We start from the raw sequence: 25,309 nt of genomic DNA on the forward strand, positions 1-25,309 counted from the left end.
GATTTTTTTTTTTAATTTACCCAAAAAGATATTTAGCTTTATTCATATCTACTCCCAAAAAAAAGAAAAAGGAAAAAACTTTATTCATTTTGTATATGGTACTAATTTTATTATATTCTACAATGTATTACATAATTTTGTAGATTATTTTGGTTGAAAATATATTTTTTAACATCTTGAATCTTTTCTTTTGTACACTTACATTTGTATATAAATATATATATATATATATATATGTATGTACGTATGCATATTTATAATTATCTCCTTTATAGTAATCAATTAAACTACTCCATAAGACGCTTTTAGAAAATTGATATAAATTAGAATGTCTACTGTGCGAAATAATAACAATGTCCACTATATTTTATTCTTTTATTGTATTGTAGGCTGTAAAACTAAAAATTTTATTGTTGTTTTTGTTGAATAAAATGTTTATTATAATTGCAATATATGCTTTTTTCAAAAACCCCTCCTATTAGTGACTAACTTTGGTGTTTGTTTTTAAAATTCTATTATATATAACAAATATTTATAAATTAATCAAATACATTTGAAAAAAATTAATAGAGCTCATGAATATTTTTTTGCGTTTCATTTCTACCTCACTGGATAATTTTTTTATAACCAAGTATTGTATTATTATTACACTGTTTGTTATATTTGTAGGTCAAAACTATGTTAATGGGCCATGGGTTGCACTATATTTTGGGCTCCCTTTGCTAAAAGGCTTTAAGTATGGAGATAGATTTTGGGCTTGCATTTCCAGCTTGGTTTGGGCTTTGTGTTTGGAAATGTTTTTTTGGGGGAAATTTTGTCCAATGCCCCTCTTTTAGAGGGGTTAATGAAATATACTCCTTTCATTTCAAATGTTTTTGTTTTACCTTTTTATTTTTTAATATATCCAAATTATCCTTTTGAAAAGTGCCATAGACGGAGCATGAAGAAAAGCGGAAGAGAAAGTGAGAGAAAATGGCAAAGCAGCTACTGGAGAGTGCTTAAGGAGGAGGGACGAGTGGAGGAAGCACCCTAGGCTCACCAATCAGCTCCGCCATGCCCTTCCTGGTTTTGGCCTCAGAGTCGCTGCCTTAGGCGTCTACCTAGACGGTGAGCAGGTTTACAACAAACTCCTTGCTCCTTCCGCCTCCTCTTCTTCTTCTTCTTCTCACCACTCTTCCCATTCCTTTGTTTCTCACTGACTCACTAAGACAACTAAAACAACAACCTCATCCAATTTTCATTTTGTTGTCACGGATTTTTATTTTTTATTTTTTTGGTTTCTTTCCCATTTGGATCCTAAACAGAATTCGAAGCGGTTATTAAAATTTTCCTTTTTCCACATTTTCTCAGCAACCAAACGTACCATCTAAAGATTGAATTCATCAAAACCATCATCGATTTTTGGTGCAAACTTTGAATTCGAATCTTCGAGACCGAAAATGATGCTGAATCTTGGAAAATCTCTCATTGAGCAATGAGTTACAGAAGGTAATCTTTATATTTGGTAAGATTTGCATTTCAAGCAGTTTTTTTAGTTTATATATTTTTCGTGATCACAGTTCAATAGTCAATCAGTCATCGCCTTTCATGTTTAATGCTGTATATATATATATATATATATATAGAAATATATATTCTGAATTTGCTGAAACTATTGCAGTTGTATCTTATTGGTTTTCTTTGCATTTGAATTTATGGTTTGCTTCAGTGAATTTCGATGAAAATAATCTTTTATGTTACACAATGTACGAGCTTGAACTTTACAATTTGGCCAATACTTAAATCTTGGTTAATTAATAACCCATAAGCAGGTAAAAAATGCATCTATGAATTGCTTTGTCGGATAGTCTATTCTATGAATTTACATGACATCCATCAGTAATTTTTAAAAATTGAGACTAATCTGGGCTTAAGAATTATTAAACATTATGTTTAATTTCTGGTTTTGGAAGATAATTGTTTTCACTAGATGTTAGGGATAAGAAGCACCCAGTTATCTTAGACTTCTTAGTGAGATAAGGACCACTAAGGATATGGTTTCTATGAGCATTGTCACACAAAGGAAGGTCATCCCAATTATATGATATCGTCTTTCGTCAGCTTCTCACATTTCCCTTATCCCTTTTGTTTCTTCCTCCAAAACATGGTATTCTTCATTCAAGAAAAAGGATTAAACAATGCCCTTGTTTGTTACCATGAAATGTTAATATTAAATTTATGATAAATTTTGCTATATATAATTATATAATCTGGCTTTTGGTTGTAGTTTTTCCTGTTATTTTAAATCCCTTTTCACTGGTTCACCCAATTCCACTCTTTGTTAGTCTTAAAAGGCAATGTACCCGGGTGGTTATACTACAGAAGTTACAAGCTTATCTCCAAAAGCAACAAAAAAGGATATTTATGATTTTTTTCACTTATTGTGGTGTAACTGAGGATGTTGAAATCATCAGGTAGAGTCCTTCTGCACAACTTCTGATTACTAATTATGATTCCTTTTCCTCGAGTGAAATCTGCAAAATGATGGTTTGGTCATTGATTATATATGAATTTATTGTTCATAAACTCATCAAATTGTTTGGATGTTATTTGGTTTGAAAGTGGTCAAAATATAAGAATCTTTTCTGGAATTTATATTACAATTATTTAATTTCCTTTTTTTCTTTTGTCATTTTAAATATCCATATGTCAATTAGTCCATTTGAGTGTCTTGTAAAAGCTAATTTATTCCATAAGACCCCTGCTTTAATGGATTTCTAAAGGTATATGTGGAGAATATAAAATATTTTTCTATATGTGGAGAATATAAGATATTTTTCTTTCCATCATTTGGTCAAGAGGCTAAAGCTAATATTACTGAGAAGTTCATATTTTAAAATGAGATTGAAATGTAAACATAATAGAAATTTTAACTTTTTCATGAAAGCATGTTAGGAATTGTCTTCTCTTTCTTTATCCTTTTTTTTTTCAATAAAATTCAAACTCCAAGCATGGCAATAAGTTGGGAAATTGTTTCATTATTCAATATTAATGTGATGGTTAATTATCCTCCTAACGAACAATAACTTCCTCAAGACAGTTTATTTCCACATGTAATTATCAATGTCAGACTAAGAAGACAAGATCAAAATTTGAATCTTATCTGTATAAAAGCTGAAACTTCATGGAGAAATTTCCAAATTATCATTGCTTTCCTTTGCCACCTTTGTCCCAAAAAAAAAAAAAAAAAAAAAAAAGAAGCACACTTGAATGCCTTCTGTTATATAGATTCTACAATTTTATGTCCTCATAAATTACGTGCTGTAGAAACGATTCCAGATTATGATCCATGTAGGGAGGTAACTATACATCCAGTGCCATATTTCCTTTCAAATTCTTATTAACACAAAAGGGTCCTCTCTGTCCCAATATAATTTTAGAAGACCTTTTATTTGTTTGTTTCTCTTTACAGGTTAGATTCAATTGAGTGGTTATTTTTAGCCTTTTCTAACTTGCTACTCTGCACATGTGCATAAATTGTATGTTGGTATAATTGAGTTATTGGTTTGCTGGAAATAAGTGTGGTGAGTATGCCTATACTGCATATGTGACATTCAAAGATGCTTATGCTCTGGAAACCGCTGTCTTGCTTAGTATATCTTGTTGTTTACACTCGTCTAAAATGAGTACTCATCTACATGAACCAAGAAAATAAAATTGTGAGGGTATAACTGAACAGTCAGTCCCCTTGCCTTTCCTCTCATTCATTTTTGTACAATGGAGTAGAAAATAAACAAAGAATTTTTGGTTTTTTAGTTCTAGTCTATTTTCCACTTTTTCTTCTTCTTTTTTTTTTTTTTTTTCATGTTCTTTTATACCAGTGCTTGCAAATGAAATCCATTTATTGATGACTGATGATTTACGGATTTCTCATAGTAATCCCACTTCAAAGGTTTCGAGCCTATAGTATAACAAAGTTTAGTTTTCATTAGGTGTCAATATTCCCCTTGAATTGAATTGTTGAACTGTTAAGTATTTTTAACATCAACTTTTTAATTTGACGAGACTGCTATTGATTGGAGATATGGTGGATCAATTGATTAGCTTTCTCTTTCCTTAATTCCTTGTAATGATATGCTGGGGTGCAACCATTGTAGATCAGTGAGTATGCATAACACATTAGGGAATATAAACAGATGAAGATGATTGTTGGAATAGTAGTCCATGGAACCATGAGGGCAATAGTGGTTCATTGGTAACAAATCAATAGAAATAATTTCCATTGGATGGGAAAGATGGGTGCATCACTTCACAAGTCTTCGAGAGGACAGGCAATAAGGTTAAAACCTCCATACCTTATGGTAAAATCTGTTTTCAATATCCTTTTATTTTGGTTTTATCTTGTGTATACACTTATTTATATGGTGAAAACTAGACACTGACTTTTGTAGCTTGAGCATCTATGTTTCATTCTAATATAAAGAGAAGTCTACCTCTTATTTCCTACATGTACTTTTCAATTATTTTCTGTTTCTCTTGATTATTTATTAGCATGCATTTCTTCCTCCATATTCGAAGTACAATTTGTTTGTATGTTATGTCCTGTGTCCACTATCTTCTTAGTGTTTACTCGTTGAAATTTATCTTTTAAGCATATCTTAGTTATGTAGCCCTTGTTTGGGATGTTTGGATATGGAGGACCTATTGCATCTATGCATCTAGGAAGGTATGAGTTGCACCTTCATTTGTGTCCTCATTCTGATTGAATATTCCTAAATGTTTAGTTTTACCTTTTTTCATTTCACTGTCTTGTCGTAGGCATGCGCTTGTTTCTTCGAAGACAAAGAATTCCAAGAAAGTATACATGTTACATCTTGAGAGAGAAGCCTTACTCAGTAGTTCTGACACTGAACATACTTGGACGATAGTTAAGTTGCATACTAGTTTCTTGATCTGTCAGAGGGCCATATTTTTTAATGCTTTTATATGATTTCTCTTACATCTTTGCAATAGAACCACCCAATGGTTTTCAATCTCTTGTATTAATGGACAATTTCATTTCCATTTTAGACTGATGGTGGTATCAAAAATCCCTCAGAAGATGAAATTAGGGACACACCCCATGGAGAACTACTCTGTTTCTATTATTTTTACTTTTGGCATGGTCAAGTCTTTTCAATCCTTGATATTGCAATGTGCAGCTTAGAAGGAACTAATTTTTAGTCATTTTACTTCATCAATTAATTCTTCAAATCATAAAGGTCAGTTCGTAGAATTGGATGCTTAGAAAACTGTCTTATTCCATGGCGGGCGGGGCAACATCTGTTGTTTATATATTGATGGTGGATTCACCAAGAAAATGAAAATAGTTTTTAGCAATTTTATAGTTGTTGGTAGAGGAATGTTCTGTTGGCGGCAGAGAATTTTTGGTTCTTGTCAGAGCTTTATATACAGCAAGTGGAAAAAATCATCTTGTAATATTCTTTAGTTTTTATTCATAAAATACTTGTACATTTTTCTCTTACTAATTCAGATTTAGTTTTTAGTTTTCTACATGATTCTCATTTCAAGAGGAAGTTTAAGGATCCAATTTCATTATTAAATTCTCCATATTTTTTTAGAAGTGGAAAAGCAAGAAATAAGAAGGATGATAATTTAAATGGTAATTGAGTTCTCAAATATTCGCTCTCTAGTTTAGGACCATTTGCACTTGTTTGAATGGTATGCATTGAAATTTAGTTAGTTTTAGATTGGAGACTATTTCCAGCTTAAAAGCTTCTTCCAATCTCTTTTAGATTTGCATTTCTCCTTTTTATAAGTCATCTATCGTATTGTATTGGTAAAATATCATTATGTGTTCAGTATTTTGTAAGTTTCTTACTGTTACGAGGATGCTATTAATGCCCAATGGTTATTACCGATGCATCGTCGGTAATTGACATTTATCCACCATCGCAAAAGAATCACCATAATTTCATCCAATAGCTTCGATAGTGTGTTTTCACTAAGAACGTGCTAAATCTACCTTTATTAATGATAACCGTTGATAAAATAAGAGAAAAAAAGACATTAAGAAGTGAAAACATTTAAATAGTATTTATCTGAAACCAAATAAGAGAGAAACAGACCTTCAGAAGTGAAAACATTTAAAAAAAATGAATACGGATGGTGCATTGGTAATTACCGATGCCGACGATTTCATCGGTAATTACCGAAGGCCTTTCGGCAATTACAGTTGATAAATTTTTTGACTCCCACAACCCTCCTAATGTGTGTTTCGTGCAACAACATGCAAAATATACGTTCATTAATGATCCTAAACAGCAAAATCCCTATAAAGTTCGGAAAAAGTTCTAAAATTGCCCAAAAAATTTAATTACTATAGGGCCTTCGGTAATTACCAATGAAACCATCGGAAATCAAATTGCCCTTGCTGGAATAATTACCAAAGGTTTCATTGGTAATTAGCGAATGGCCTTCGGTAATTACAGTTGACAAATTTTTTAACTCCCACAAGTCCCCTAATGTGTGTTTCATGCAACAACATGCAAAATATACATTCATCAATGATCTTAAATAGTAAAATTCCCATAAACTTCGGAAAAAGTTCTAAAATGTAAAAAAAAATTGATTACCATAGGGCCTTCGGTAGTTATCAATAAAACCATCGGTAATCAAATTTCCCTTGCTGGAAAAATTATCGGAGGCTTCATCGGTAATTACCGAAGGCCCTTCGATAATTACAGTTGACAAATTTTAACTCCCACAAGTCCCCTAATGTGTGTTTCGTGCAACAACATGCAAAATATACATTCATCAATGATCCTAAACAGTAAAATCCCCACAAAGTTCAAAAAAAGTTCTAAAATTGTCAAAAAAAAAAAATTGATTACCTTAGGGTCTTCGGTAATTATCAATGAAACCATCGGTAATCAAATTGCCCTTGCTGGAAAAATTATCGAAGGTTTCATCAGTAATTACCGAAGGCCTTTCGGTAATTACAGTTGACAAAATTTTTGATTCCCACAAGTCCCCTAATGAGTGTTTCGTGCAACAACATACAAAATATACATTCATCAATGATCCTAAACAGCAAAATCCCCATAAAGTTAGAAAAAAGTTCTAAAATTGCCAAAAAAATTTGATTACTATCAGGTCTTTGGTAATTACCGATGAAACCATCAGTAATTAAATTGTCCTTGCTAGAAAAATTACCGAAGGTTTCATCGGTAATTACCGAAGGCCCTTCGGTAATTACAGTTTATAAATTTTTTGACTCCTACAAGTCCCCTAATGTGTGTTTCGTGCAACAACACGCAAAATATAATGAGTATTGACGATAGCATACTGCTTGTGTTTAACCTGATTATCATTAATACAATGAGTATTATTGTGTTTACACCACACCGGTCCACGACAAGGCAACAAATAAACAAAAAAACAAACCCACACCGGTCCATGCCAAGGCAACAAATAAACACGGCAAGGAAACAAATAAACAAAAAAACAAACCCACACAAAAAAACAAGCCCACACCGGTCCACGACAAGGCAACAAATAAACAAAAAAACAAACCCACACCAGTACACGGCAACAAATAAACAAAAAAATAAAAACAATTGCCTAATGATAGATAGCCGTTCAAGGGTTGTAAAAAGTGTATTTTTGTTTTTTTTTTTGGTTTAAAAGTTAAAAGGGACATGAGATGAAGTTTTTTTTTTTTTCAAAAGCAACGTGGAATACTGGTGTCGTGTGGTGAAAATAATGTTTAGTAGAATGGATGTTGGGAAAGTAAAATAAGGATACCCAAGTCATTTCTCATTGTTTTAAGGTTAAAATGGGTATTGAAAAGTAGAAAAAAAGAAAAAAGATAGCAAATGCAGGGTACCAATCGTTAAGCTCATCCTCATGAGGGCATTGGGCCAAATTCCCATATTACTACGTAAAAATAAGGGATATTTGGTCCACTACCCCTTTTAAAAGGGCTATGAGGATTTCTACCCACTTATTTAAGAAATTTTTTGTTTTACCCTTTCGTTTTTCAATATTTCTAAACTACCCTTGATATAAAAAACAAATCAAATGAAAAGGTTTTTTTTTTTTTTTTTTTTAGTTCCCTTCTGTCCACTCTTTCAAAAATCTTCTCCAAAAACGGCATAGCTGGCTCTTCTCTTTTTCTTGCTCACCTTTCCCCCAAAACCCAGAGCCAACTCTTCTCTTCTCCTTCTTCATCCTGCCCCCAAAAACCCCATATTTAGGGTTAAGGTTGGAGTTTTTGAATTTTCATCTTCTTCATCCCTATAAGAAATTTTGCATGGTTGTTTCAGAATGGCATGATCATCAGCATCATCATCATCATCACAATCATGTACATGATTCTGCTGTCTCTAGCATTAGTATTGTGTCCGAGGGAACCCTTGATCTTGATGAGGTAAATAATTTATATATTATATAGTACATACGTTGTATATTAGTTGAATGCGTGTGCTGGGGATGCATTGATAAATTGTGGGTTTCTAACAAATAAAGAATGCCTTATTGAAAAAAGAAAAAGAAAAGTTAGCTCTTATGTTTAGCTAATAAAAGTATTAGTCATCAAAGTGTGAGAAAACAAGTACATAGGAGCCTAATTATTTAGTCAATTTCAAAATAGAATAAGGCTAGCCCAATGCAAATTAGAGATAGCTCTCAGATAGTCAGACAGCCCTTTATAATGAGGAAATTTAAAATGTTTAAAAACTTGATATAATTAAACCTATGATTTTATCCAAGGATTTGACTTTTGTTCATTTTCCAGTAAAAACATGTCACATTTAATTTTCTATTCTCAATTTGATATCTTAGAATGCATAAATTTTTTGCAATCAATTTATTTGGTTTGAAATCTGATTTTTCCTTATTTTATTTACAATTGATAATTTAAAAACTTAGAATCCAGTGGAGTTGGAAGGTTTGAAGAAAGCACACATTCGGGATGGCACTGCAATGGTGCAATATCTTGTCTGGTTGCATAAGCATGTAGTCGGTGAAACCTGTGCAACTGTTTATTTCTTGGACAAGTAGTCAATATACCCTTTTTGGAGGAAAAGCTTTTTTATGAAAGCAATAAAACTAAAAAATAAATAAAAAGATGTCTAAGCTTTTATTGCATATACAGATGCAGAAGATATATGGGGTTTCTGGTTACTTCTTGGAGTGAGAAGAAGTGACCAAGAAAAAACAATTGTAAGTTCATTTTTTTTTCTAGTTTTTTTTAGGTTGTTTTGCAACATCTAACCTTTGATTGACATACTTGTTGAGATGTATTGTGGCCTAAATATTGCCTAAAATAGGAATGTAAAAGGACATAAACCGTATCAGACAAGTTGTCAGTACACAGCTTGTGTATATTTCTATGTGTCTGCATGCAATGCTCTGCTTGTGCAGTTTCAATACACACTAATCAAATAATGATGCAATGATTTCAGGCAAACACTTAAACTAACAGAGGTGACTACAAGCGATAAGCTAGAGAGTTTTCCTGCAGTAAAAGAGGTATCTATGAACTTCAAATGAAAATTCTATATGATAATAAATGGTCATGGTTGAAAATTCTATATGATATCTGTGAACTTCAAAAGAGGTATCTCTGACATTGTCATTTATGTACATGAGTGGTAATGGTTCTTAAGTTGTATTGCATGGGTACAACCTACTTCTGAAGCAAGCATGACATGCTATGCATGGCAAATTTCACCATATAAAGATAAACAAAGTGTTTTCCACTTTCAAATGAACTTTGACATGGATATGCTAATTCCTACTTTAGCAATGACTTTCAAAAGCTAGCATGACATGCTATGCATGACAAATTCCAACATATGAAGAGAAATAAAGGGTTTTCCACTTTTAAATGAACTTTGACATGGATATGTTAATTCATACTTTATCAACCATTTTCAAATGTTCTTCTTAAAAAGTGATATAGTTGAAAATGTTGGGGTACCATTCCTCAAAACAGTTTTATGTTTGTTTCTTATCTTATGGACCAAATAATGATAATTTTCATAGATTTTCTAGTTAGCATAGCATGGGTCTGATAAAAAATCCTTTGAAAAGTGAAGCTAATTTAACTGTACATTACATGTCAGGGCTTTACTTTAATTAGCAACTGAAATATGAATTATGTAATACACTAGAGGAATATGTTTTTCTTACAAAATTTGTCATGATAGAGATATTGTTTTTCTTACAAAATGTGTCATGATAGAGATATTCTTTTCTGTTATATCTGCAGCATTTTAGAGGCTTAAGTTTTCCTACTATTTCGTTGGTTGGTCCAAATGCTACAATCATCCATTATGCATCACACGTAGAAACTTGTGCTGAGTTTAATCTAGACAGCATATATCTTTTTGACTCAGGAGCAAAGGCTTGTTAGCTATAATTAACTATTATATGTACTTTGACTGGTAACAATTATGTAAAAATTACAAACTACATTCATGCACTTATTTTTATTAAATATTTTAGCTAGAGAGACTATGTTTTCTATCGATACATTTTTAAGTTATAAGTGGTTATCTTTATGGGCATTTATGCAGTATTTACATCGAACAACTGATATAAGAAGGACAGCTCATTTTGGAAAACCATCAGAACATGAGAAACCATGCTATACTGCAGTAAGTGCTAATCTATTTTGTTTTTCCTTTTTATTATCATTATTATTATTATATTTTTTTCAAGTATTGTAAAGTAATTTTGTTTGCTTCATTTTGCAGGTCCTCAAGGGTCATATTGCACTTGGGAATGCTCGATTTCCTAATGGAACCAATGGTATTTTATTTTCTTTTTCAAATAATGTATTTCATTTTAGGTGAAATGTATTGACTATATTCTTGTAAGTTTGTGTGACAGGAAGGTACATGTTCATTTTCCTATAGGTAATGCCCTAGATATTCTTGCTCGAGTTCCACTATGGAAAAATAGTCTTGATTATCGGCATGGTACAGGCCCAAATGGAATTGGGTCTTACCTTAATGTTCATGAAGGCAAGTGTGTTTTACTACTTCTTTCCTCTATTATTTGTGTTTTGATTTCAAGGCTATAGTAAGTTTTCCTTCTTCTTTTTTTCCCCTGTTTAATTCATTTTACACATTGAACAGGACCCCATTTAATTAGTTTCAGACCACATGCTCGAAATGTACCACTACAAATTGTGGACTTCAAATTCTTGTTTCGTTGGAGCTCTAATTGTGGACTTCAAATTTCTTGTTTCAGAACCTCGTTACTATGAGGACGGGAGTTTTGGTATAATGTTGGAGAATGTCCTTATAAGGTTGGAGCACTAATTGTGGACTTCCAATTTATTTTATCCAATAAATTTTATTCTTCATCTTCATAGATTGAGTATGATACAAACGGGAACCGAATAACATTACTACTAGGGTCAGTCTTAAACGACATCATTTTGGCCTTCGAAGACAAAGAAAAATCGCAATTATTGTGTCTTCCCATTCAATTTGTTCAAAGATATGCCATGACACATAATCAGCTCTTAACATGTTATTTTGTCTTCCCATTTAATTTGTACTTAAGTATCTCATCCGCTATGACAATCTACAACTCCCTTCATAGAGAACCCTTAAGAATAATGCAACGGAAAGAATAGCTTAACAATCATTCCAATTGCATACTACATAGATTGAGTATGATACAAAATTGTATTCGAATTTTGTTAATGATAACTTGTAATGTTTTTGTCATGTGTCTTTTAAATTCGAATCAATAAGAGTTTGTCATCATTATATACTTTTTTGGCCACTGTGTTGTTGGTAGTATTTATATTTATACTATATATACATATGTTTGTCCAAATATTTATATTTATATTTTATCCTTTTACATATATGGTATATTTGATGGTTTGTTGTCAACAAGAAAATAATGGTATGGTAAGAATATTGTATAGGTGGCCTCAATTTATATTTGTTCAATTTTTTCAAAGCAAATCATCACAATTCAATCCGACAACCTTCTATAATTTATGTTTCTACCAAGAACATGCAAAATATAACTTTATTAATGATTCTGACAAAAGAATCCACCAAAGATTTGGAAAAAGTGAGAAAATTACAAACAAAATGGATTAATTACCATAGGTTTCATCGGTAATTACCGAAGACCCTATGGTAATCAAATTTTTGTGCCAATTTAAGAACTTTTTTAGAACTTTTGGGGTTTTTTCTCCTTAGGATCATTGAAGAAAGTATATTTTGCATGTTATTGCATTTAACACACATTAGAGGACTTATGGGGGCCAAACAATTGGTAAAATGTGATAACCATAAGGGTTTCGGTAATTAACGATGAAATCTACGGTAATTTTTCCAGCAACTACAATTTGATTACCGTAGGTTACATCGGTAATTACCGAAGGCCCTACGGTAATCAAATTTTTGTGCCAATTTGAGAACTTTTTCAGAACTTTTGGGATTTTTTCTCCTTAGAATCATTGAAGAAAGTATATTTTGCATGTTGTTGCTTTTAACACACATTAGGGGACTTGTGAGGGCCAAAAAATTGGTAAAATGTGATAACCATAGGGGTTTCGGTAATTACCAATGAAACCTATGGTAATTTTTCCAATAACTATAAATTGATTACCATAGATTTCATCAGTAATTACCAAAGACCCTACAGTAATCAAATTTTTTTGCCAATTTGAGAACCTTTTCTGAATTTTTGGGTTTTTTTCTGTTTAGGGTCATTGATGAATGTATATTTTGCATGCTGTTGTATTTAACACACATTAGGGGACTTGTGGGGGCCAAAAAATTGGTAAAATGTGATTACCATAGGGGTTTCGATAATTACCGATGAAATCTACGGTAATTTTTCCAACAACTACAAATTGATTACCGTAGGTTTCATTGGTAATTAGTGAAGGCCCTACGGTAATCAAATTTTTGTGCCAATTTGAGAAGTTTTTCATTAATTTTGGGATTTTTTTTTCCTTAGGATCATTGAAGAAAGTATATTTTGCATGTTGTTACATTTAACACACTTTAGGGGACTTGTGGGGGCCAAAAAATTGGTAAAATGTGATTACCATAGGGGTTTCGGTAATTACTGATGAAACCTACAGTAATTTTTCAAGTAAGGACATTTTGATTACAGTAGGTTTCATTGGTAATTACCAAAGGCCCTACGGTAATCAAATTTTTGTGCAAATTTGAGAACTTTTTCAAAACTTTGTCGTTGTCTCAACCACATTGCATCCCTCATATGTTTGACTCATGCAGCCTTGCCTCATTCCCCGTCACCATGCAATTTTCCAAAGACTCATATACTAATGCAACATGCAAGGTCAGGAAACTATCAAATGACATATTTAACAACCAAAGAATTAAAGAGTGGGCCATTAAATGACATATTTACCAGGGAAAAAAAAAATCAAAGAGTCGTGCAAATTTATGGTTCAAATTATGAATATATTAAATACTCTAAATTATCCAGGATTGTCGAGTTTCATTAATGATGTTTAACTCTCAATATCTGGTTGACATTGAAAATGAAAAGATCGGTCGTGTTTTGAAACTTGATTCCCTTAAAAATTGTGATCGCTGGAAGGAAGGACCTAAGCAACCGTATGATCATTTTTATAAACTAAAAATACCAGAACAAGCATAACAATTATGAGAAATGCATAAAAAATTGATTCCAAGTATCTAGAGGTCCAGCAATACACCAATGGTTACAGTCCATGCGCCTAAAGCCATTATAAAAGCCAGGATGTGCATCTTTTCTGAGTTGTGATAAAGTTGTTATGTCAAGCAAATGAACATGTTTTCTCATTCCAGTTAATACATCTTTCACCACATATAATTCCTCGGGCAATCCGCCTCGATAGACTGATCCACTTAGGAGTTTTGTCTCATTTCCACAGTTTGTCACCCCTAGCTCATTCCGATCCCTTGCCACTAAATATGAAAAGGAAAAAAAAGAAAGAAAAAAAAAAGCATCAGAGAAATTCACGAAATTAATTTTTGGTTTTCAAAAATAAAAATTGGTGATGGGAAAGAAGTAAACTTAATGGTAGTGGGTAAGAGAAATCCCTTGGAAGATGACTTTGGTTTTACTATGATTCATAGTAGAATCCACCCACTTAGCCCACGTTGTCAAACCCTTATGAAAAGCAACCATACAATTCATGTCTTTGAGAGTTTGGTTACCATCTTGAGAATTTAAATGCCCTCTTTCAAGTCCTCAGGAACTAAAGTGAAGGCAGTTCATGGGGATGCAGATTGGACAAAATGGGAAAACAAAAGTAGCAGAGAAAAGAAGTTAATCATATGTTTATAGCAACTTCATTAAAAACTCTATGAGCAACAGAGCATTTAAATTCTTTTTTAATCATATGCTTATAGCAATTTCATTAAAAACTCTATAAACAACAGAGCATTCAAATTATTTTCCTCTTTTGTTTTCTTTTACCTGGTATCACCTCTAACTAGACCCCATTTGTACCCAACAAGGACTGATTCCTTAAAGCCAATATTAAATCCCTCTTGTGCTACAGCTTCTTCTCTTGCTATGAGACCATCGTGATATCCACTCTAGTAATACACCAATTGTTACATGAAATTCATAGAAAGGGTGTGGGGGCAGCGATTATTACTTATAGACAAAAAAAAAATTAAATGAAAATAAAAATAAACCCACAACTTCAATATGTTAAGGAGGGACATTACATCAACCTCATAACCAAGTGCACAAGGATAACGATATGCACCTGACCTAAGGCATTTTCAAGCACATTTTTTGAATTGTAACCAATAGTATGGGTTTCTCAACCTGTAAATATCAGTTTATCATGGAAGTCTTGAGTGCCATTAGCCTATTATACAAAACCACAAGCAAACTAATACCACATCTTGGCAACCAACCTCAAATTCATAAATAGGAGTAAGTATAAGACAGTTCACCTATCCTATCCCCAACTGCATATTTGTAATCAACTTGAAAATTAATAATGTTCCACCAGCCAAGCCTAAGAAATTCCAACCTTGGCTGAAAACTAAACAGAAAGAAATTAGGGCAAACTAAACAACATATATAGTATACCTCATGGTCCATATAGCAAGTATAACATCTTTTTTAAATATTAACTAATTGTAAAAAAAAAAAAAATTTACTTATATTCGCCATAGAACATATAACTAAAAGGATACCATAAGTATCACTTTGGTCACATCGGGCACTTGGCATAAGATCACTTTCTATTTGATGCTGCAAACTTTCAAAGTAAAGCTCCTCTACACAACTACCGCTCACCTTCATAACCATAAACAAGAAACCAACATAAAATCAAAATGAAGTTATGTAATTAAATTATGATATCTAGCAAGATGGTGAGTGTCATATAAACAAGACAACAAATGATTCAACATTTGAAGCAGATTTTAACCATAACTGCTTTCTACTTATTCTTCAATTTTGTTTTTTTGGGTTTTCTTTTTTTTTCAATTTCTTTTAATATTCGGTTGCAATCAGAAAATTCAACAAACACTTGTGAAGTGTTTCTAACCTTAAAGCAATATGGAAACCGACCCTAAAGCTCACTCATAATATTTAATTACCCCACTAAATTGTATAACCTACTACTACTACTACTATTTGATTTCGACTAGTTTCCTCCATTCCAATCATCGTCTTTGCCTTTCGCCAATCAAGCAAAAACCCAAGCTAAAAAAAATAAAAAAATAAAAATAAAAAAAACCAATCAAAATACATAGATCCTTACCTCAAACACAATTTTTCTTTAGTCTTTCATATGCTTGCAAGAGAAAAGGTAAGAGATGTAGGGAGATGGAGCATGGATTTTTTTTTTCTCTTAATGAGATTGTGTGTGGGTTTTATGGGGGATGAAGAAAAATAGAAAAACAGAGTGCAGAAACTAAAGACTCTGGGTTTCTCGGACTGAAGGAAATGAAGAAAGGAAAGTAGAGTAATTTTTTACTTTCATTGGGGATAAAATGTAAAGCAGAGGGCAGATTAAAAAAAAACTAAGAAATGAGGGGTATAAAGGCTTTAAAAGAAGGGCATTGGGCCAAATTCCCCTTTTTTTTTTCTTTTTTTTTGGTATGAGAATATACTGAACAATTTTACAAGCTTGAAACTCTGCCCATGCTCATCAATCAAATATTGTAAAACCTGGTATATATTACCGGTCAGAATTAGACCATAATGAAATTTCCGTCTATACTGGCACACATATTATCAAATTGGGAGGAAGATTAGATTTAGAGATTGATTAAAAAGCAAGGATGGGCTCATGTGAGTAGGAAACATATAAAAGAATAGGAAACAAAAAATTTTATTCCCACGTTAAATTTCTTTCAATAAGATAGTTTCCAATTATGTATAATTCATGATTTCTTACAGGTAAGAAACCTGATACCGCCCAATTTATATGCCGGACTATGCAGTGGAAAATTAGTGTTTCTAGAGATTGTCAAAGCCGTAGATGGTTGTGGTTGCAAATTGCTAAACAATCCATGAAAATAAAATAAAATAATAATAATAATAATAATAATAAACAACCCATGAAAATGTTTAGCCGGTTGAATTTCGTTTGATCATGTCCTCTAAAATATTTTATCTTCACCTAAAGCCCCTTCAGTTTCTCATTTCTAATAAAAACTAGTCCTTGCTTGGCTATTTTTTACCTTGGAAAACCTCACACTTGGAAAATCAATATATAAACTAATTCCTTGAAAAAGCTGTAGCTGTTTGTATTCTGATCGTAATCTCCAATGTGAGAGACTATGTCAAATATCTAATATTAATCATTAATGCTCAACGAGTATATATAATATATGCATTCAAAAACCAGTGGAAAAAAATATATATATATATATAAGTATCACTATTTTTTCTAGTGAGACCGATCGATGAATAATTGGTATAACGATTATTGATTGGTTTTATTTAAATATATCTCTTCATGTTTTAAAATTAAAAATTTATATAGAAAAAGATTGTTGTATCCGCATTTTTTTTTTTTTAATATTGGCCAAATAAAATGAAAGATCAATTATGCAAGTATATAATTGTTTATTTGTTTAAAACCAGTTTAACTTCTAAACTTTAATTTTATGAATAGCATATGTACATCTATACAATATATACATGTTACATATAACATAAAAAAAAATTAAAAAAAAAATATGAATACAATAAAAGAATAAGACTGCTGAACATGCAGACGTAAAATAACTAATGCGACAAAAATGAAAGAAACAATGTCATTGTACAACCAATAATATTTTTAACCACGAATATGTAAAAAAATAAAAATAAAAAAATAGACGAGAAAAATCCACACAACAAGTTGCTACTTCGTACATCTATATGAAGGACTAGTCTGCGTGAATATATATATATATTTTTATTCCACCTAAACAAAAACAAACCTAGCCATACGAGACCATATGGAGAACCATCTTTCACTTTCTTTATGGCTGATCTTGTTCTCTTTCACTGTCATTTTTCTCATTTCCTATGCATTCAAATCCAAGCCAAACTCCGGTAACAAAACCGGAGCCGCGGCCGTTAACGTTCCTCCAGGAAGCTTCGGGTGGCCGATAGTCGGCGAAGCCTTTTCGTTCATGTACGAGAAGCACGAAAACTTCATCAGAAAAAGAATGAAAAAATACTCATCCAAGATCTTCAAAACAAACATTTTAGGTGAGCCGGTGGTGGTCCTGTGCGGCACGGCCGGTCACAAATTCATAGCTACAAACGAGCTGCAGCTGTTCCTCGCATGGCGAACTCAACCCATGCAGAAGCTCTTCCGCTCATCCACCCAAAACCACAGCAATAATTCCCGACTCATTCCGCGTCAAACCGAGACGCAAATAGTCCGAGCACCAGGTTTTCTTAAAGCCGATGCACTGGCTCCCTATGTTGGAATCATGGATTCACAGGTACAGCAACATATCCAAAAGCATTGGGTTGGGAAAGAGACCATCGACGTTCATAGGAAAGCCCAGCTGCTCTTGCTAACCCAATCGGCTCGGTTCTTCATGGGATTGGAAGATGATGCTCGTGTACAAAAGCTTTGTGATTTGATGAATGTTATCATGCTATCTCTCGATGTTATTCCTTTGAATTTTCCTGGAACCGCTTTTTATCGCGGAATGAAAGCCGCTGCGGTGGCGAAGAAAGAGATTCAGATGTTGATCAAGGAGAAGAAAGCAGCCATGGCGAGTGGAATGGAGATGAAGGACATACTGTCTTTCATGACAAGTAGACCAGACCCAGCTAGTGGAAAACTCATGGCAGTGAGTGAAATTGCTGAAAAAGTTTTGGGATTGCTTTCTGGGGCTTTTAATCCAGCCTCCATTACTATCTCTTTCATTATGAAGTACCTTGCAGAAAAACCTGAGGTTTTTGACAAAGTCCGAAATGGTAAATTTACCTTATTGCTCTACTTTTCGATATAATAATTGTATTATTATTATTTTCTTTTTTAAAATGTTTGCTTTGGAAAAACAGAACAAATGGAGATTGCCAGCTGTAAAAGGGCTGGTGAAGCACTTAATTGGGAAGATATACAGAAAATGAAGTATTCATGGAATGTAGCCCTTGAAGTAATGAGGCTACAACCACCCAATCAAGGAATTTTTAGAGAGGCTTTAATGGACTTTACATACCAAGGCTATACAATTCCTAAAGGATGGAAGGTATTCAAAAATAGATATATATATATATATATATATAATCTCCTACTACTAAAAAACAAAAACAAAAACAAAAACAAAAAAATATTGAAAACCATTAATTTAAATTGTTTATAAAGCAAGGGTTATTGGGATTAAGGTTTTCCTATTTGTCATTATAAATTGGTATCATAACAAAGTTAAATTTTGTTTGATTTAGGTGTATTGGACAGTTAGCACCACAAATATGGACCCAGAATGTTTCCCGGCACCAGAAGAATTTGATCCTTCAAGATTCGACAATGGAGGGCCACCACCATTTACAAATATACCATTTGGGAGTGGTCCTAGAACTTGTCCTGGAAGAGACTATGCTCGCCTCGAAATCCTCACATTTATGCATCATATTGTAAAAAGATTCAAATGGGAGCTACTAAATCCTGATTTCAAGGTTTTAAAAGGGTTAAATCCTATACCATATGAAGGACTTCATGTTCGGCTCCGAAACCTGTCTATCTAAAAAAAATTATTCAGTAGATGCGTTTTATATATCCATCTTATGTATTAGTAGAGTTTTCAATTATGTAACTTATAAAGGTCCCATATGTTTGTGACCGGAAAAGCACGTGATAGAATGGACAACCTACTCAATAATTTGACAAATATTGAGCTATTATAATAATTTGCCTCTCATCCAAAACCATATAGCCAATAGATTCCTATTTTGTAGCACATAGTGTCCTCTTTAATTTGTATCGTTTTATTTCTTTGTAGTTTTCACCTTAAGGAAATGAAAAGACTAGGATGATAGCCCGTCGTAAAACAATGGCCGACAACATGCATGTATTTTTATAGTTTATTTTTTCTAGATAAAATAATACGTATTGTCGAATAGTTAATGTCAAAAGTTTTGTGTTGTATAAAAATATGAATAAAAATGGAGTACTAATACTATCATAAACTGCTTCCTCCAATATGATTATAAACTAATTGATATAGTATTATTTTAAGAGCATGTGTATTGGTTCCATACACTTAATTTTTGGTTTCCCTTTTCCTAAAAAAAATATAAAATTAAGCTCCCAAAAGAATCATCCACATCCCTTCCATAAGAACTTAACTCATTGAAGGTTCATAGAATTGATATCATCGTTCTTCAAATATTTGGATGTTTCTATTTGTAAAAATTAAGGATCTGAAGTAACTATTAGTATTATTATTATTATTATTAATTTTTTTTTTGTAAAAAAAATAAAGGCTTTTTATTTTTATTTTTTCAAATAAAAAAAGTGATACCTCAAATCATGGAAGTCGGTCTCCCATCAAAGTATAATGAAATTTTGTCTTAAAATACAATTATTACTCATGATATTACATTGACTTGGATATAAGCTAATTATTAAGCATTAAAATGTTATTTACACGCCAATGTTTTTATTTGTTATTATTATAATTATTACAACTGGGAGGGTCACTAAACTTGGATATCATCTCAATAGTTTTTATCATTCGATGAAGGTGCACTATATGACTGTGTCGCACATAAAAAGATTGTTATATGTCTAATAGTCATTAAAATGTGGAATCTTATATTATTATTAGAATGATCGATATATCCACATTCCCAAAATCGAAGTTATCTTTTTATGAACAAAAGTAAAATTAATTAATAATATATTATACAATGGTTTTAAACAGTCTACATTAGAGCATATTCTAGCAAAGCGTTATCTAATTTTTGTCCAAATTGAAACTGCAAAAGCTTAAATTTTAAGCAATGAAAGTGAAACATTGATATCAATGTGTGAATTTGTTAATCAATTTGCTCTTGCAGACCAATACTGATGAGAAAAAAATATATATCTTATCGTTGGATATATATATATATATTAACTAAACAGAATCTACTTTTCCAAATCAATAACCAGATACTCTTGATAAATTAAAAGAAAAGAGATAATTAAAGACATTTTAGCAAAGTTTTGGAATGACACTTCTAAGAATAATGTTTAATTTCCTCATGTCCTACAGCAATTCAAATTAATTTTAGTTAAGTAAATTTATCTTAGATTTTAAGGTGAAAACCTCTAAAAGTTCATATCTAAAGACTGTATTTTATAGCTAGTATACATTTTTTTTTTTTTAATTGAAAAGCTATTTTTTATGCCTTCTAGATCCTTCGTTATTGTAGACCATCCTATCATTGATTTTTTGTTTTCTTATCACATTTCCTTTTTTTTTTTTTGATATTTCAAACTCACTACTTCACATATAAATATAAATAAATAAACATGAATATGAGAAATACTATCAATTGAGTAATTTCGTTTTAAATTCTATCATTCGTTAAGAACTGAAAATAAAAAAGAAAGATATATTGACTTGACATTCAAGATTTAACCAAGGATAATGATTTACTCCCAATCATCCCTTATGGTGTGGTCTATTCACATAGGATGCACATCAAAATGGTTTTCAATGCGGATTTATGTACTTAATGGACCGCATCATGATATTTCTTGTATGCCACACATTTGATCCGTACGGACCACACTATGAGATTTCTATATATATATATATATATGTATTTTTTTTTTTTTTTTGAAAAAGTATACCACTCATTTCAAAACAGGGTACCGCTCATTTACTATGGTCGGCCACGTTTTGACTTTTGTCAAATCAAAAACATCATCTCTTTCTCTTTTTGCGTCGTGTTTGTCATTTTATATTATATAAAATAACTTACGGACATAAATAAATAAATAAATAAATCGGTGACCTTTTACGCATTGTATGTTTAGGCTGTAAGATAGAAGTTTCTTGTAATTGTTTTTGGTGAAGAAAAAGTTAATTAAAATTACTCTTAACCAGCGATTAAAAGTCGAAATAATTGGTCGAAGATGTTGAGATGGCGAAAAGTGAACAGTTCTCTCTATATTTTCACAATAATCAATTTTTTTCGGTCGAAGATGTTGAGATTTGAGAGCTGAAAACTGTTGAAAATGAGCGGCGACTTTCTAACGAGGAAGAAGACATCCTAAATGCTAAACCTAAGGTTAAAAATGGATTGGCCTCCACGCAAACCCAAGAACTTATATGGGCTGCACCTGCGCATAAACAAAACTAAATTGGCTGGTCTAAATAAAATTAAATTGATTTAAAATTCAAAATTTCGATTGAATGCTCAAAATATATAAATTTATATAGAAATATTAAAAATTATTAAATATTGATAAAAATTTATAAAAACTAATAAAAATATATTTAAAAATAAAATTTTTTATTGGAATTTTGGATTATTTTATTTAATTAATTTAATTTAAAATAAACGATAATGATCATAAATAAATTATTATTAATAAAAATATTCTAAAAATATATATATTTGATAAAATTATTTATTAATTAAAATAAAATAATTATTACAATTATATAATATTTCATAAATATCATCTCAATATTCATAGAACTTTTATATGGTTAAAAATTTTAGATCTCTTTCTCGTTCTCATTTATATCAGCCATAAAGTTCTTGTATCACATGTAGTTGTTTTATATGTTTATTATGATATATTCTATCATCTTTATATTTTTATTTGCTTAATGTTATTAATTTAAAAGCTATCAATATTAATTATACATAATATTTTATATCCACATTATTATTTTACATTTTTATGTAATCAATTATTAACTTGTAATTATGAATTTCTAATGAATCTATTTTACACAAAATGTATAGTAATTATATATAAAGTTTATCAATGAATAAAACCTATCAAGGTTATTCAATTTAATCCACTCTATTTTATTAATTCACTCTATTTTATTTATATTATTAAATATTTGAAAGACAATTAAAAAATAAAAAAAAATATATCACTAAAATTAATTTGATAAAATAATTTACTAAATATCAATCATATTTATAAATTTTTTTAATTAAAAAATTTAAAAATTTCATAGATATTTCTAAAATTTTCATGGAAACTTTCAAAATTTCAATGTATATTATGGATTTTTTAACCAAATTGTAAAAGATCTAATATAGATATTTTAACCGAAATTTCCATAAAATTTCAGTGACATTTTAAAAATTTCTATAAATATTATGGAAATTCTATCCTTTTTCATTTAGAATTCAAATTTGCTTTCGATCTCTTAAAAAAACATAAACTTTGATAAAATTTTAGCTAAAATTTCGATCGCATAATCCTCACAATGAGCTATTTTCAGCATAGATATAGTCATCAATTTAAACCAACAAAATATTCTTTTTTGATATTGATAATATGTTTTTAGTTTTTATTTTTGAAAACTTCATTTCTTTTAATATTACTTATCAAAATACTTATTTTGGTACTATCAAACATTTGAATTTATTTCAATGTACATTTGCCTAGGCCTAGGAAAAAACAAATAAAATATGATGCAAAAATATCTTGACGAGTGACATGGTACAATAGATTATAGTACTTTATTTTTATAATTTTTTCTCTCAATATCGCTCGTTTCACTAATTGGAAAGGTTCCCTATTAAAAATTCATTTCACAAAACTTAACTTGTACCTTAAATCTATATTATAAAACAGATGTTTAAATAATATAAATTCAGTTACCATTAAAATATTCTATATTAGATGAATCATGGTTTAAATATTGAGCATAAAATAGTATAGACATAATTTCATCAAATAATTATGGAAAATACAATAAAACCATAAATATCAAAAAAACCAATAATATATTCAAAAATATAAACAATGTACTATACGATCTAGCACTGCTAAATGTTGCATGTGTCCTGAAATATCATCAAACAGTAAAAGAAAAGGAACTTATGTGACAAAGCCACCTCATGACTCTTATCATCTTAAAGGCGTCGTGACCATACAAACTTGTAAGATAAACATACCTTATAACATTTAGTGTACGAAATGTATCTTGGCAATGATGAATCTATGGGATAAACCTATCTTACGATCTTTAGCATACTATAGGAATCATGGTAAACCTGTGCGCTATAAAATAATACTGAACAGAAGCACTGGTACTATATAGTACACCAATTGAAAATAACATTACAATATCCATAAAACAATCTTTGTAAAATTATATTTTTCCAAATAATACTGTATTATAAAGCGTAATCTAATATTCAAATTCAACTATTTATTTAAATAGTTTAAAATTTTTCAAATTATCATTTCATACCAAAACATAGTTACATGGTAAATTCATATCACCAAAAATCATTTTTAAACACTTATCACTTAAACACGCTTAAAAATATATAATTTTCAGTTCGCTTTTTCAAAATCAATTATTTTTTAAAAGGACAAAAATATCAATTTAATTACCAAAATATTTTAATGCCAATATTCACAAGTTCATTATGAACTCATTGAAATTTAAAACAATTAAAATTTTTATCAAAAATCACATGAAATGATAACACATATATGTGAAAACCAATACTTATATATGCATAAAGTAAACATTTAGATCAACCCGTATATATATATATATACATAAAGTATCCAAATCATATATATTGTACTAGCATGAAAACTATTTAAAAATATAATCATTCATAAATACTGCTGATGCTAACTCCTCCTCCCCCATAGAATTGCCTCTAAGTACGAGTTCTTGTAATATAATAAAATATCTTCAGTCTCCGACAACTATAAAATTACGTTAAATTGGATACTTAATGGTACAATTATACCATCAAACCTTAGGATTCGATATCTAAAATTAGGGTTTTTCACTCGAAAATAAATTTTATGAAATTGAACCTTCCAATGGATTCTATTATTATCTAGTTACACTAATCTAACTTCAATTTTATCCAATTTGACCAATTTTTATCCAAACATAGTCCAATTTTATTTAGTATTTAACTAATTAACCTAAAAATGGAAAAATTATCATACAATAAATTTACAAATTTTTTATCAATGAAAAGCCCAAAAGATAAGGAATATAATGGTGTGTTCGCCTTGATTCAAAAGTGTTACTACTAGTTGAAAATCTCATCAAAAAATTTGACCAAGCTTCTCGTTAATCAATCTCTCAAACCATAAGAAATCTTAACAAATGAATCTTGGGAATGGATTCAAAAGGTCAAAAAAAAGGGGTAAAAGGTATAGGTTGGTCTGGAATAGCCAAAGAATGAAGAAAACATCGGGAAAAAAAAGTCAAACCGCGATCACCAGCCTTAAACGGCTGATCCCAGCTAGTCAGCAGGTAGTTCAACTGGAAATGTTAGCAGCTCGGTCTCCATGAGTTAGGCTTCTACGGTTGTCGATGCATGTAGCTTGGTAGTGGATGGAAAAAGAAAAAACAGCAGTGACACGTTTGGTGTTCAAATGGGTTCGAGTCAAATCGGTTTAGCTCCTTGAGTTTATGGAGAGGTTTCTTAGGTTTGGGGGATGAAATAGGTGTTTTGGATTTTGTTCCCTATTAGGAATGCTTCTCAGCACTTATATAGAGACTTGGATCACTAGTAGACAAAATTCGAATTTGAAATACTGTCAACCTATGAACTTGTATCAACGAGCTCTGCACAATGGTATATCAATCAAACCAAAACATTGGCCACAGAAAAAATCAACTTG

General features: G+C 31.0%; 2 protein-coding genes and 1 long non-coding RNA gene across 29 annotated transcripts; 2 read left to right on the forward strand and 1 right to left on the reverse strand.

Moving 5' to 3' along the window:
- Positions 1-883: 883 nt before the first annotated feature.
- Positions 884-11,362, forward strand: LOC125423393 (aminopeptidase P1-like). 25 transcript variants are annotated; one of them, XM_060813446.1, is made up of 7 exons: positions 884-1,107; positions 1,305-1,488; positions 9,447-9,513; positions 10,563-10,643; positions 10,743-10,797; positions 10,905-11,012; positions 11,127-11,362. In XM_060813446.1, the coding sequence occupies exons 2-7, from the start codon at positions 1,475-1,477 to the stop codon at positions 11,255-11,257; spliced, it is 456 nt and encodes a 151-aa protein (XP_060669429.1). In that variant the 5' UTR covers positions 884-1,107; positions 1,305-1,474; the 3' UTR covers positions 11,258-11,362. The 25 variants fall into 25 exon arrangements, 7 of the variants coding, with proteins under 7 accessions (XP_060669429.1, XP_060669428.1, XP_060669427.1 ...); XM_060813445.1 differs by having other exon boundaries at positions 886-1,115; XM_060813444.1 differs by having other exon boundaries at positions 887-1,107; positions 1,351-1,488.
- Positions 11,363-13,433: 2,071 nt separating this feature from the next.
- Positions 13,434-16,334, reverse strand: LOC125418587 (uncharacterized). 3 transcript variants are annotated; one of them, XR_009635057.1, is made up of 3 exons: positions 15,767-16,235; positions 15,195-15,297; positions 13,434-15,040 (listed from the first exon to the last, which is right to left on the reverse strand). It is a non-coding gene; the product is annotated as an uncharacterized LOC125418587 (long non-coding RNA). The 3 variants fall into 3 exon arrangements; XR_009635056.1 differs by having other exon boundaries at positions 13,434-14,236; positions 14,458-15,297; XR_009635055.1 differs by having other exon boundaries at positions 13,434-15,297; positions 15,767-16,334.
- Positions 16,335-17,433: 1,099 nt separating this feature from the next.
- On the forward strand, positions 17,434-19,492 carry LOC107429226 (beta-amyrin 28-monooxygenase). The gene is made up of 3 exons (XM_016039877.4): positions 17,434-18,435; positions 18,523-18,710; positions 18,907-19,492. Exons 1-3 carry the CDS (start codon positions 17,457-17,459, stop codon positions 19,204-19,206), a joined length of 1,467 nt encoding a protein of 488 aa, XP_015895363.2. The 5' UTR covers positions 17,434-17,456; the 3' UTR covers positions 19,207-19,492.
- Positions 19,493-25,309: the final 5,817 nt, after the last annotated feature.

The sequence above is a fragment of the Ziziphus jujuba genome, chromosome 12, assembly GCF_031755915.1.
Source record: "Ziziphus jujuba cultivar Dongzao chromosome 12, ASM3175591v1".
Lineage (NCBI taxonomy): Eukaryota > Viridiplantae > Streptophyta > Magnoliopsida > Rosales > Rhamnaceae > Ziziphus > Ziziphus jujuba.